At 33.3% G+C, this 13013-nt stretch overlaps 3 protein-coding genes across 8 annotated transcripts in view; 2 read left to right on the forward strand and 1 right to left on the reverse strand.

The window, feature by feature from the left end:
- The window catches only part of LOC119828724, a 79404-nt gene that overhangs the window by 4089 nt on the left and 62302 nt on the right, over positions 1–13013 (forward strand). The window lies entirely within an intron of this gene.
- Positions 139–3302, reverse strand: LOC119828654 (protein PFC0760c-like). The gene is made up of 4 exons (XM_038350891.1): positions 2992–3302; positions 1392–2590; positions 960–1143; positions 139–417 (listed from the first exon to the last, which is right to left on the reverse strand). Exons 1-4 carry the CDS (start codon positions 3080–3082, stop codon positions 302–304), a joined length of 1590 nt encoding a protein of 529 aa, XP_038206819.1. The 5' UTR covers positions 3083–3302; the 3' UTR covers positions 139–301.
- The window catches only part of LOC119828632 (MAR-binding filament-like protein 1-1), a 15402-nt gene continuing 7077 nt past the window's right edge, over positions 4689–13013 (forward strand). For 2 of the 6 annotated variants that reach the window (XM_038350859.1, XM_038350864.1), the window contains exons 1-15: positions 4689–4877; positions 5526–5747; positions 5834–6010; positions 6742–6924; positions 7336–7507; positions 7803–8003; positions 8732–8877; positions 9047–9159; positions 9529–9682; positions 10219–10299; positions 10931–11086; positions 11361–11466; positions 11728–11825; positions 12009–12140; positions 12375–12515. In XM_038350859.1, coding sequence (XP_038206787.1) covers positions 5547–5747; positions 5834–6010; positions 6742–6924; positions 7336–7507; positions 7803–8003; positions 8732–8877; positions 9047–9159; positions 9529–9682; positions 10219–10299; positions 10931–11086; positions 11361–11466; positions 11728–11825; positions 12009–12140; positions 12375–12515 — 2061 coding nt within the window. In that variant the 5' untranslated portion in view covers positions 4689–4877; positions 5526–5546. Of the gene's footprint in view, positions 4878–5053; positions 5202–5525; positions 5748–5833; positions 6011–6741; positions 6925–7335; positions 7508–7802; positions 8004–8731; positions 8878–9046; positions 9160–9528; positions 9683–10218; positions 10300–10930; positions 11087–11360; positions 11467–11727; positions 11826–12008; positions 12141–12374; positions 12516–13013 lie in introns of those variants that run through there. The other 4 variants (XM_038350862.1, XM_038350861.1, XM_038350863.1 and 1 more) reach the window with 4 other exon arrangements.

Genomic DNA, 13013 nt, shown 5'->3' on the forward strand with positions numbered 1-13013 from the left:
TAAATGCGAAAGTTTATAAGGATGTGTGTGTGTGTTTGTTGCTCTTTCACGCAAAAACTACTGAACCGATTGCAATGATATATGGTACGTAGATAGCTGGACAACTGACTGGCACTTTTTATCTCGATATTCCTACGGGATACGGACTTACGCGGGGGAAATCGCGGATCGCAGCTAGCAAAAAATAAAATAAAGTATATTTGAACCAAGAACAAATACAAATGACATAAAAATACACTTTACAAATTGAGTTACACAAATTATGTTGGTACATTACAGTTAATATATACCTACATATAAATTACTTACCCGTTGAAAGTAGCTCTGATATTTTAAGTGTGGAATGTTTGTGAGCCATTTGGTCTAGTGTTGCCATGAGATGTTCTAAATCTAGGAGAAGAGCTTCAGCATATGTGTCTATGGTATGGGTTTAAGGATAAAGCAAAATTGCAAAGGTAATCAGTGTAAATCCATGTGCAAGACATGCAAAAGAAGTTCATAGTGAGGAAAACATCTTAGATGTAATTAATATGAATTATAGCTGTGTATTATTACATTAATCAATGTACAAGAATATTATAGCATCAAACCTTGTTAATTTGCATTGATACATTTTGATTATAAGAGACTAAATTATATAGACTATGTGCCTTAACAGAACACATTATTCCACAACATTTCATGTATTATTGTTTGAATTGCATTTGAATTTGAATAATACAATATAACAAATAACATTAGATTGGTATTAAAACCTGCTTAAAGTACCCACATACAATATTAAATTATTTAAGTCTTATTTAAACTATTCAGTTTATTAATAAGTGAGATTTTTTTATGGGTATCCTGAAAAATACAGTTTGCTTATAATCTAGTCTCTCTTGTCTATATTTTAAATTTGTTAGTTTATTCATAGCTTAAAAATGCAAAAAAAAAATAATTATTAATATATAACTTACAGTCTTGCCCCTCTGAATTGAAAGGATCGGTCCAAGAAGTATCTTTAGGCGTTACTTTATCACTGTTGACCACTTCTGAGGCACCTGTGTTAGGAACAGCTGCTGGTTTCTGAGGTTGAAGTGGTGCAATACTTAAACTTGTTGCATATTTTGGTGTGAAATAGTTCCATTTTGGACCAAATAACTGTAAATTTTATGGGTAACTTATTTAAATCTTTTATAAAATAGCTAAAACTACTGTCAATAGTCATAAAATGTCTGAACATTTATCAATACTATTATTATTATTTCTATTTATAATGCTGGAATGAGGTAACATAAATACTGCCCAAATATAATTTTTTTATATATAATCTGAAACATTTTCAAGTAATCATAGGTCTATTCAATAAAAAAAATGTTTAGTTTAAAGTGGGAAAATATTTTACTTACAATATTTCTTGAGTCAATGCACAGAGCTTTTAATAGGCTTTTTTGACCTAATGAATTATTCCAATGAACCATGTATGGTTGTCTCTCATCTACTTCTTTTAAATGATGCCATGTTTCAGTTAACATTGAGTCAAGAGTTTTATCTATTTCTGATTGACAATCAGGCAAATCTTCAGTAAATATATTAAATATAATGTTATTTATGCTTTCAATTATTTGTGCCTCATTATCTGGAGACTGAAAATTTAAAACAGTAACATGATGTGCTAATTCTGTGTCAATTGCAGGATTGTCTTCTAATTCCTGCTTGACTGATGATTTAAAATCATCAAAATCTCCAAAATCATCATCCAAATCCACATTTGCATTATCTGTTGCAGTCTTATTTACAATGGCATCTTCAGTATTATTAATTTGCTCTTTAAATGGTTGAATATTATCAGTGTTGTTCTCAAAATTTGCTTTAAAATCACCAAAACTAAACTCTTCAGTATCATTGTTCCCATCCCAGGGATTTTCAAAATTTGCTGTAACTTCAGCATTACTTATTGCAGTTTCTGTAAATTTAAATTCTTCAAATTCATCAAACTCATCTGTAACTATAGTTTTTATTTCAGATTCTACTTCTTCAGATTGAATGGTATCTCTTTGTAAGTGTTGCTCAATATCTATATCATTTGATTTTTGATTTTCTACTTTATTTTCTCCAATTTTTACAGTGTTTTCTGAACTTTCTTGGATATCACAAGTATCAAAAGGAGTAATATTTGTTTCTGATATACTTTTCTCATCACTACTTTCATCTTCCTCATTTTCATTTGAAACAACATTATTTTTATCAGGAGAATCTAAATGATCAACGATACATGAAATTCCATAAGTATCAGGGTCAACAGCATTATTAAGGGTGTGTGTAGCAAGAAGATTTGAAATAATATTTTCTTGTTCTATTTTCAAATTCAAATCTTCAACAGCAATATCTTCATTTTTAATTGTTTCATTTTCATTTAATGAAAATTCTACAGCATCAGAAGTTTCACTGCAGATTTTCTTTTCTTCAGCATTCATAGAACAATTTTCAGGCTCTGATTTAAAAGTTGTTATATTATGGTTAACATTTGGTTGTTGGCAGTAATCACTATATGTAGAATAATTTCCATAACCATAAGAATCATTATCTTCATCATCTTCTTGTGACACTAAAAATATGACACATTAAATAAGAATATTGGAATAAATGCTTAATTCTTACTTAATAATTGTTAAGGGATACTTAACAATTAAGTGAATAATTTAAAGAGGGATATCTTATCTCTCCTGCAACCATTTTACAGACAATAAAAATCTGTAAAACTTCTGCTTCAACAAGTATTTAAAAAACTATATAATAATTTTCCAAAATAAATACTTAAATGGCACTAAATCATAATCAATGTTTATATTCTTATTCCTAGTAAATTTTGATTTCCTTCTTTAATGCAGGAGATTAATTCCATTCATTTTGAATATCAAATGTATGGTTAAAGTAATATCATACGAATTTATTTCTACTACATTGAGAACATAAATAACGAGTAAATAGGTTTGAGTTTGAACTTACGCCTATACTGTAAATCAAAATCTTCGTCTTTGTCGTCTTCGCACTGATCTGGAGGAGGAGGTGTATTGCAAACCAACGGAGGAATCGACATTGTGGATAACAAAACTTGATCTAAGTATAAGAAAATCGTTTCGATTGTTTTCGACTTCGAATGGTCTTATTTAATTAAAGCTTACATTTGCTTTCCTAGATAAGTAAACACATTGCAAATAATCTATTGAATAAAGAAAATGGACAGCTGTTCACAATAAATAATTGACAAAATCACTAATACATAGAGTTAAATTATGTCTGATGAAGTGGGTTTGACGTTTGACACATTTGACATTGGCAATATTGACAAGTCATCAAATTAAGTCTTATCTATACGAGATCAAAGGAAATGTACTACTGTTTGCTTCTTTTTACTGTGGCCATATTGTAGATTGCATTGAAATACTAGAATTATTTAGATATAATTCGCACTACACATTACACTATTTATAACTGAACTATAGTTATTAAATAACTTAAATAGTTGTAAATCTTTATACGATATAATAGAGTATTGTAATAATTTTTCTGCATCTTTTCAATATTTTTACTTAAATAAATAATTCAACTTCGAACCGCAATACTAAGAATAAAGCGGTATTTCGTATAACTTTTTTCAAATCTGTTTACTCCAACTTTACGGGCATATGAATTTAAGAATATGGCAACGTTATTACAGCGCTGCGTCTACGTGACTATTTCGTTTTACGCACCATGACTTAGATTCATGAAAGCAGTCCACGGCGAAGTTATGAACACAAGACGTATGCCGCCATAAGTGAGTTTGAGCTTATAGAAAACAACGCACATTCCAGGATACAGATAATTCATCCAAGCGCATTCATTCAAATCACGACCTGCATTTAACAGAGTGGGAGCGTGTGAGACTGGGTATAACAGACCAGTGAAATGATCCGCAGTGAATCCATGAAACGCAAGTGCGCACGTGAATGCGTATAAAAATGATGTATATCTGGGTACTCTCTCAATTGGTAGTAATGCCTGGCAGCGTGATAATCGTTTAACTTTCCCAAACCAATTAGGTCGGTAGGTACCTAGCTATAAAAAGAATTAAGAAAATTGAAACGAGTCTATTTTCCCATACCTTAAATTTACAATATAGAATTAAAATATTTTATTTTAATATGATAATTAAGTCTGAACCCAGTTCGCAGAATAATAAGTACATGTAACCGGATGCCTAAATTAGATAACGGAATAAGGCCACTCTGCTCTCACTCTTCACTTCATTGGATCACACTGCACTACCAATATATTTTCTTTTTTGGGAGAAAAAGCAAAGTTAATAAGTAGATAAAAATGGACATAGAGCAAGCAAGCAAGCAGATTATTTTGGTTGCTGTATAAATATATTATGATCGTTGTCGTCGTACACCTTGGGTGTATGGATTGAATGACTGTTATAAAATAACCGGTCCACCAGTTCAAATAATAAAATAAGTTTTATGAAAATCATGGTTTAAAATGAATCATTATGAAATTATTTTATTGTACTTCATTGGCAGACGTTTTTCATAATGAAGAATACTCTAAAAAACATTGTTTATTTTAAGTTCACAAAAGCTGAATGGGCACCATTATTTTTACGTAGGTAAATACTTGTGTAGATAATTTGTTGAAAAAAAATTTGGTTCTCTGTCTACATTGTCTGTATAAGTGACGAATGCCGATTTGTCGGCGGTTTGTGACAGTTCCTTTCATCGGCATTTTTTTGTTAAAATTAAATCAATGTTTATTGAATAATTTATAATCTATTTCTTTGATTTTTTTAATGCATCACGATAAAGTGTATTATTGATTAAAAACATTTTAGTATACTATCATTTGAAAAGGTAAGCTTATTAGTTTGAATGAGCTGTCGTTATTGTTACGTTTCCAAATAAATTTCCTTTTTTATTTTTTATATGAGATCGTCGTGTTCGATTCACATTCACTTTCGGGTATTAATACTTATGGTAAATATTTAATTAACAAGTACTTCATGCTTAGTCGTATTAAAAATACCCTGTCAATAACCTTTGACATGTGTCATTGCTTACGTGTCAGCCTTCGCAGAAGCTTCGTAAATCGTAGTGCAAGTTCCTATTCCATTGAGGGATGTATAACATCTTTAAGTGAAGATTTATAAATATTAAATAATATTGTTACTAAAATAGGTACGTTCTAGTGCACTAGTCATTATAAAAACATTTTTTTTTAAACCGGTTTTATTTTGAACTCGCAACAGGCTCTATATACATGTATAAGAATTTAATAAGAATAAGTTTTTAATTTGCACATATTTATCAATCATACACTTGCAAATTAATCCTACAATCAATTCTATTTTTTCTTTTAATATGGTACTAATTTTCTCAAAAAAAAATCAAAGCGCTCAAATTCTTAAAGCTTTAGATTTTTGATATTTTTGAAATTATGAATGTGCATTAAAAAATACCTATAAGATCTTTATTAAACTTATGCATTTCACTTATTAACAGAAAGTGCATGCAGCAGGTCCAATGGAGCTGCAAGCATTGCTAGTGTTGTGTGGTGTTGGAGTTGCGGGAGTAGCTGTTCTCCTACTCATGGGCCTCTTCTCAACATCAGGAACAAGCTATGAAGAAGCTATTGCTCAGCAACGAAAAGCAACAAGTGAACTGTTAGCTCTTGCTGAAAATAAGTCAAAAAATAAGAAAACAAACAAAAAAGCAAATAAGAAGGTAATGGCAGTATTATATTGCCTTGTTGTTTGTATTATATTGCTTCGTGTTCTTTGAAAATAATTTATTGTATAAATTTTTTATAGTTGGCAAAGAAAGAAAAGAACAAAGAAAACCCAACTGCAGCAACAGGAAGTGAACCTGAAAGTGAAGCACCAGCTGAGAGTGGAGTTGAAGACGAACCAGTATCAGGAAAACCACATGTTGAATTTAGTCCACCTGTTGTTGTTGAGGTGCCAACTGACCCACCACTTAACATCAAGGTGAGTTGCATTATTCATAATATCATTGGATTAGTATTATAGCCCGCTAGCTATTACTTTTAGTATTAAATATCAGTGCCTCAACCATATTAATTATTATTATAAAATATTGTGAATACTGTACATATTATATCAAAATATATTATATTACAATGTTTTATATATAAATTAATTGTTTAATACACTTTTCTATTATATTATATTATACCCTATTTACAATCTCTGTTTGTTCCCACCTGTAGTCTTATCAGTATCATAATATTTTTGTAACCTCTTTAGTTGAATTTTATGAAGTTATCTCATCTATAAAAAATAAACAAACATTCACATTATATTATCTTTGTTTAAATGCACTTTTTGGAATTTGGTGGTTATACATGTTGCTGGACTTATGTGCATGAAACACATTTATTACATCAACATTACAAATTATTGTTTTATATACTGTACCTATTATTTATCTGCATGCTTATGGGAGTATTTTACCTGAATCATTAATGTTATTTTAAACATATCTGGAGATTTTCATAGTCATATTCACATACATAATATCAAGTCTGTGTTGCTTACACATGCAGTCAAATGCTTTTTTCACCTGGTAACAGAAAATACTTATTAACATATATGCAACATACTCCCTTTATGAAAAGTCTCATTGTGTATATTTGAAAAATCCTTACGATTTTATCTGAATATTAAAACGACTAAGGAGAAGCAAAATGTATGTACAGATTCGTAAACGCGGCAAGGATTCTAAAGTAAAGCCGATTCTTGTAAACAAAGAGGATCCAAGCTGCGTTAGCGATCCGAGCACGCTCCCCGATACTACGGTTGCGCCAGTTGTCAACCATTTCGAGGAGATGCAACCTAAGGATGAGTTCGAGTTGTTACATTCTACACTCTCTGGGGACAAAGTGAGTCCCTCACTTAAACCCTTCCACTCACGCTTTTGTAGTAGATGTTGTGTTTTTGTGTATTATGTGTTATAATAATAAACTACAAATATTTTATATAATTTATATTATTTATTATGTATATGTTATGTTACTTTTTATATGATTGATTCTCATATTATCATATACATAAACCTACTAACAAATTTGTGTAATGAAAGTTTGTGGGACATTTATTATTTTAGTGCAGTGTCCTTATACAGCAATAGAATTTTCTAACATTGCACTGTACAATGTGCATGTGAGTAAACAGATACTGGTCTGCATGATCATGGCAATGTAATTTTTTTTGTATGCACTTAAAATTTTTAAAAATAGTTTAATTAATATTAAATATCTTTCAAATATTGTAATCTTTTGACCTTATTATAGGCAACTGAAGCTAAAGAAGAGATTGTGGAGAAGAAAGAAAGCAAAGAGAACAAGACAAAGCAAGCTAAAGGAGGTGTAAAAGTGCAACCTAAACCTATTGTGGAGGCTGTTAAGGATGATGCTTCTCGTGAACGACGCAATAGTGGGGATGCTCCTAAAGAACAAAGAAAAGGTACATTATAAAATAAATATTATGCCTTTTTAATTAATAAGCTTATTTAAACAATGTATCATGTATATAAATCGCAAATGAAAAATTGGCGTAATTCCGGAACTTATATGGTCTATAATATTCTACATTTAGTTTCTAATCAAATTAATTCAGAAACTCACATTCTCATTTCCTTTTACATATCAATATAAGTAGGAAATGAGAATGAACAATGTATTTGGCTTTTTAAGGTGAGCCTAAACTAATATGTGATATTATTATAAAAAAGGGTTCTCATAAAGATGTTTATATACAGCAAAGAAAATAGAGAAGAAGTCAGTGGAAGAGGGTTCAGTAGTTGAAGAGATTGTGCCTCCACTCAATGCTCCTCAGCCAAGCGAGCTAACAACTGAGAAACTCTTGAAGCAGGCGCTCGTAGCTGCACCTGTCCCAGCACCTTCGCCCCCAGCGAAAGGCAAGAAGAAGAAGGCTGAGCCCAATGTCCTTTCACTTATGGGTATGTTGACATTCAAAATTTTACTATGTATTTAATTTATTATAAAGTGTTCTGTGTTTTATTAAACATAAGTAGTTCAGAGCGCCTTAGTCACTCATTGTTCTGTACAAAAATAATATTAAGATTTCTCCACGTTTTGGTGACATACATTCAAATTATAATTACTTTTACCAAAAAATAAGTACCACTACATGGTGAAGAGATGAAGTAAAAGTGCAAGACAGTCACAATAGCAATAGGGATAGGATATATATGTGCATGTTACAGAGATTTTTACGATTCTCATATTGCTGATATTGTGTTCCTAAGTAAAACTGCTCAAGGTGTAACAGACTGCTTGTTACTCTTTTACAAAATCAATATAGTACCCAGTCATATATTCAGATATCATCAACTACCAGACTAGTCTTGTTCCTTGTGGCTAATCAAGTTCTCTGTTAATATAATTTCTCTGTTCATTCGGTTAACTTGTATAACGTGTGCTTAATTGATTTTCCTGATTTTGATCTCTTAAATAAAAAGTATAAATATTTAATAATCAAAAAATTGCTATTTACATAAATATATATCAAATCTTAAAACATTTCCATTGTGTTTCTGTAATGTTAGATAAAGTAGAATGTATAATCATTTATTGCGTGATAACGATAGGTAAACATAATGATATGCAAATTATTTTTAGTACACTTATTATAAAATGAAATAACAAAAAAAAATGTGTCATGCAGCGGGCGATAGCGGCGGTGTATCAGTGAGCGAACTGGTCCGAGTGGTAAAGGAAGCATCTCTCTCTCGCACTGAGATACAGATCCTAACTGATGCTTTGCTGAATAAACAGCATGATCCTCTGCCCGAACATTCTGAATGGACTGAGGTAATTTATAGTAAGGCATATAATTTGACCTGGGTGAATTAAAGCCATGCTTCATTGCCCCATGGTCTAAAATTATCAAATCCAAAACTGATATTTATAAGAAAAATTTATGCATATTTCCTTTTATTTAATTATTCATATCGTATTAATTATATATTAATTATTTTAGGGCCCAAATGATCCCATGCAAAAACTAAAGAAACAACTTGCTGACAAAGAAAAGGCACTTGCAGATGAAATCGAGGCATCTCAAGCTTTGCACGCGAAACTGAAGGAATTGAGGTATTTTTTAGTTAAATTTTTTATTCTTCTTTTGTTTATGAAATAGTGGCCAATTGAGCTGATTGTTTTGTTACTGGTTCCTGGTAAGTGTTGTAAGTTTATATAAAGTTTGAATTAAATCTGTCAGTGGGTCAAAATCGAGTCTCAAGGACCCAGTTACATACAAACATACAGCTGAAGCTCTAAAACCGTATTAAAAAGAATTCAAATCTGAAGTAAATTATGGCTGATAAGCCACAACTTACTGCTTCGAGAGTTGCCCCATATTGCCTAAAACATTGTCTTTATCCAATTTTTAATTTCATAGCATTGAAATGCTTTAAAAAGTGTCTCGCATTGACTATGACATTGGCATGTCGGTCCGCGCAGGGGGCTGCTGAACGCGGAGCGCGGGCGCGCGGTGACGGCGAGCCGCGCGGCGGAGCAGGCGGCGGCGGCGGCGCGCGCCGAGGCGCACACGCTGCAGACGCGCCTGCAGCGCTTGCTCGACGACAACCACGCGCTCGCGCAGGAGAAGCTCCTTGTACGTGACGTCATCGTCCACATCGTCTCATATCATTTTTTGTTTTTTTTTTTCATAACGGGCATTCGATAGTTCGCCTGATGATAAGCGATCACCACCGCCCATGAACATTCGTAGAGGTAGTGACTCTGCGAATGCACCGCCCACTTTTACGGGGAAAGGGATAAAGGATTGTCGACTGGAAGGAATGAGCTGCGAATGGTGAGGAAAAGAAAACAAGCCTCCAGCTCCCCCTCATTCGTGCCAAAGCGTGTTCGACTACCATGTAGCATTGTTTGTTCCCACTGCAGGGACACAGGTCTCCTATGAGGGTTCAGACTAATAAGCCAGCACATTGGTCAAGTATGGGTTGGCACATATGAACTTTTGATTTTTCGTCGTGCCAGATACGTCATGATGTTTTTTTTCCCCGTTTTGAGCAGTGGATAATGTGCAGATAAATTGAAAAATAATTTATGTCTTGTAAGCTCGTCGAGTGTGGAACTCCCGACTTTTAGTTTTAAGGCCGTATTTTCACCATTTACTATTTTTTTTAGCTTCAAGCGAAATTGGGCGAAGAAGGTGAAGCTCAGGCGCAACGAGTTCAAATGGAAATGCATATTCAAAGATTATCTGAGGTGAGGAAATATATTTTAAACTATCACCACAGATGACATGAGGACTGCCGTGCTCATAATACACTTATTAATTCCAACAATTACGGGCTATATAATTTTAATGATGTTATTTCATCATCATCAGCCCTTATATGTTCCCACTGCTGGGACACAGGCCTCCTATGAGGGTTCAGGCCATAATCCACCACGCTGGCCAAGTGCGGGTTGGCAGATGCCACATGTCGTCGAACTTTTTGATTCTCGCACATGCCGGTTTCCTCACGATGTTTTCCTTCACCGTTTTAATATTTTTTTCATGTTATTTATTTGAATCTAATGTCGTATACTCTAGTACTGGACATAGTTGGCAGAATAGCAGCGCGTGGGTATTGGCGTCCACTCAAATATTATTACTCTCAATCTGTTAGAAAAAATTTGAATAGTTGACTATATTATGCTTATTGTATATGTAAAAGTGTAATTGTACTCTAGTGGAAATGGTTATTTTTTTGTCGATTAATTTTACAATGTTTATAGCGAGTATAATATTGTAGATTATAAAGAAAGTAGAAAAAACTAAACAAAAATTAACAACTGGTGTAAAGGCGAGAACGATTTAATTGTATATAATAGAATTCGTGATTGTACGTAGGCGGAGGCTGCGCTGGTGCAGCAGCTGACGGCGCTGCAGGCGGAGCTGAGCGCGCGCGTGCTGGAGGCGGGGCAGGCGCGCTGCGAGGCGGGCGCGGCGCGCGACTCCATGATCATGGCGCAGCAGCACGCCGCCGACCTAGCGCAGCAGCTGCAGGTGCTTTGTTATCTCACTACTTTGCCCGAGTGAACCAAATTGATGATTGTTTTTTATTTGAAAGCTGGCTCCTGCCTTGTGTTCCCATTTGAATTTGGTCTAGTTTTGATAACTTATAATCGAAATATTATTAGTGTTAAGACAATAAAATATTAATTATTTTTATTTACCCGCGGTTTTATCAAATTCTATACTCACATAAACGACTCCAAAATGGTGGACAGGTGTAAATTCGAAACATCGTCAGTGTAATTAATCAAGCACCCGTGTCCAGGAGGCGAACCGGCTATACGCGGAACTGGAGCAGCAGCGGCAGTGCGCCGTGCACGCCGACCAGCTCGCGCAGCAGGAGCTGCGCCAGACGCAGCAGCGGCTCGCCGGTACGTGCGCACGCACACAGTACACCCCGCACTACTGCGGCAGAAATAAAAACAAATCATTCATAGTATTAAGATATGATGGCCATAAAAAATACTACATCAGTATATTATTTGATCTTGGTAATTAGTTAGTTAGTGAGGCAAAGAGTGGTGCATATCTGAGCAGCTATATTTTAATAGGAATAGAAAAAATGTTGATTTTTATTTGGAAAATGGTCCTTTGCAATGAGACTTTATTGTGTTTTTGTTGACATTGAACAGATCTCCAAAACGAAGTTCAAAGATTAACGGCTCGTGCGCAGACAGCTGAGAACAGTTTAGATAAGGTGAAGGAAGACTACGAAAAACAAAAGGAAGAGGTCAGTTGGTATTTTATAGATGAGAGATTGTTTAATATACATTTGCAATTAATTTTATATTATTTTTACTATGTAACAAACATTGAAATAAATAAAAATATTTTTGATGATTGCTCAAATAAAATGTTTTAGATGCAATGAAAAATACGACTTTGAAAACACTACAGATAATATTTGTTATAGCTATCAAAGGAGGTCGCTTCTCTTCGCGAACAATTAGCGGCGAGGGAAAGTGAACTGGCTGAACTAAAAATGATGAAAATTACACCCGCGCAAAATGGCTTGCCGCTCAATGATGCGAATGAACAACAAAAGGTATTTTGAAGTGTGCTTGTAGTCCTATTATACATCTTTATTACAATTATAATGTTACGGTTCACATTGTGTTAATTTCTTATTAATTTCTAATTAATTAATCATTGTAAACTAGAATTATAAAAATTAAAGAAATCGGTTCAGCAGGTTTTTGAGTTTAGTCAAAAATGAATATTTCCTCTTCACTGTAGTTGTTGTTGATTAAATTCATAAGGTTATTGACAATATCTGCAGGCAGCGGAATTAGCCAAAGTGGAAAGTGTGGTGGAAGCCCTCCGTAGAGAGTTGAGTGCTGCTCAGGCTGACAACCAGCAACAGAAGGAACAGCTGGCTCAATTGCTGCAACAGCTGGACCACTATAAGGAGAAGAATAATGTAAGTCGTGCACCTTGACTCGGTTGCATTTTTTTTTTAATGTTGTCTTATAACTTTTATAACGGAATTTTCTTGGTTGTTTGCCTTTGAAAAAGTGTATTATTGAGAACAAATAATTCATGAATTGGATAACTATTTAATCTATTTATTTCTAGTTTCTAATATTATGTGTGCATTTTATAAGGTGAAGCAAGAAAATTTATTTATCAATTGTTTCTACTAACAAAATTCGATTCCACGCAGTTGGGATACAATCTTACTTTTTTTCAGTGAATATGCAATCTGATTCTGATATAATCTGAATAAACCACTGTTTTATTGTTTCATTATATAATAAAATTCCATAGTTGTGCAAATTGTGTGGCCAATTATGTAAAACGTGATCTAAAATCACTACTAATGTTAACATAGTCTGAATAGTTTTAACCCAGATAAGCCTGAAACTAAAATTTTCTGAAAATTTTGAAAAAAGTTACATTATTTAGTTTATTAGATCTT

This window comes from Zerene cesonia, chromosome 8, assembly GCF_012273895.1.
Source record: "Zerene cesonia ecotype Mississippi chromosome 8, Zerene_cesonia_1.1, whole genome shotgun sequence".
In the NCBI taxonomy this organism is placed as follows: domain Eukaryota; kingdom Metazoa; phylum Arthropoda; class Insecta; order Lepidoptera; family Pieridae; genus Zerene; species Zerene cesonia.

What these genes read in the sequence shown, in the direction of transcription:
- LOC119828654 (XM_038350891.1), bottom strand. Translation starts at nt 3,082, where the DNA reads ATGTCGATTCCTCCGTTGGTTTGCAATACACCTCCTCCTCCAGATCAG. An exon ending in GCATTGACTCAAGAAATATT is followed by an intron (nt 1,144 to 1,391) that starts GTAAGTAAAATA and finishes TAAAATTTACAG; the next exon opens with TTATTTGGTCCAAAATGGAA. An exon ending in CAATTCAGAGGGGCAAGACT is followed by an intron (nt 418 to 959) that starts GTAAGTTATATA and finishes CCCATACCATAG; the next exon opens with ACACATATGCTGAAGCTCTT.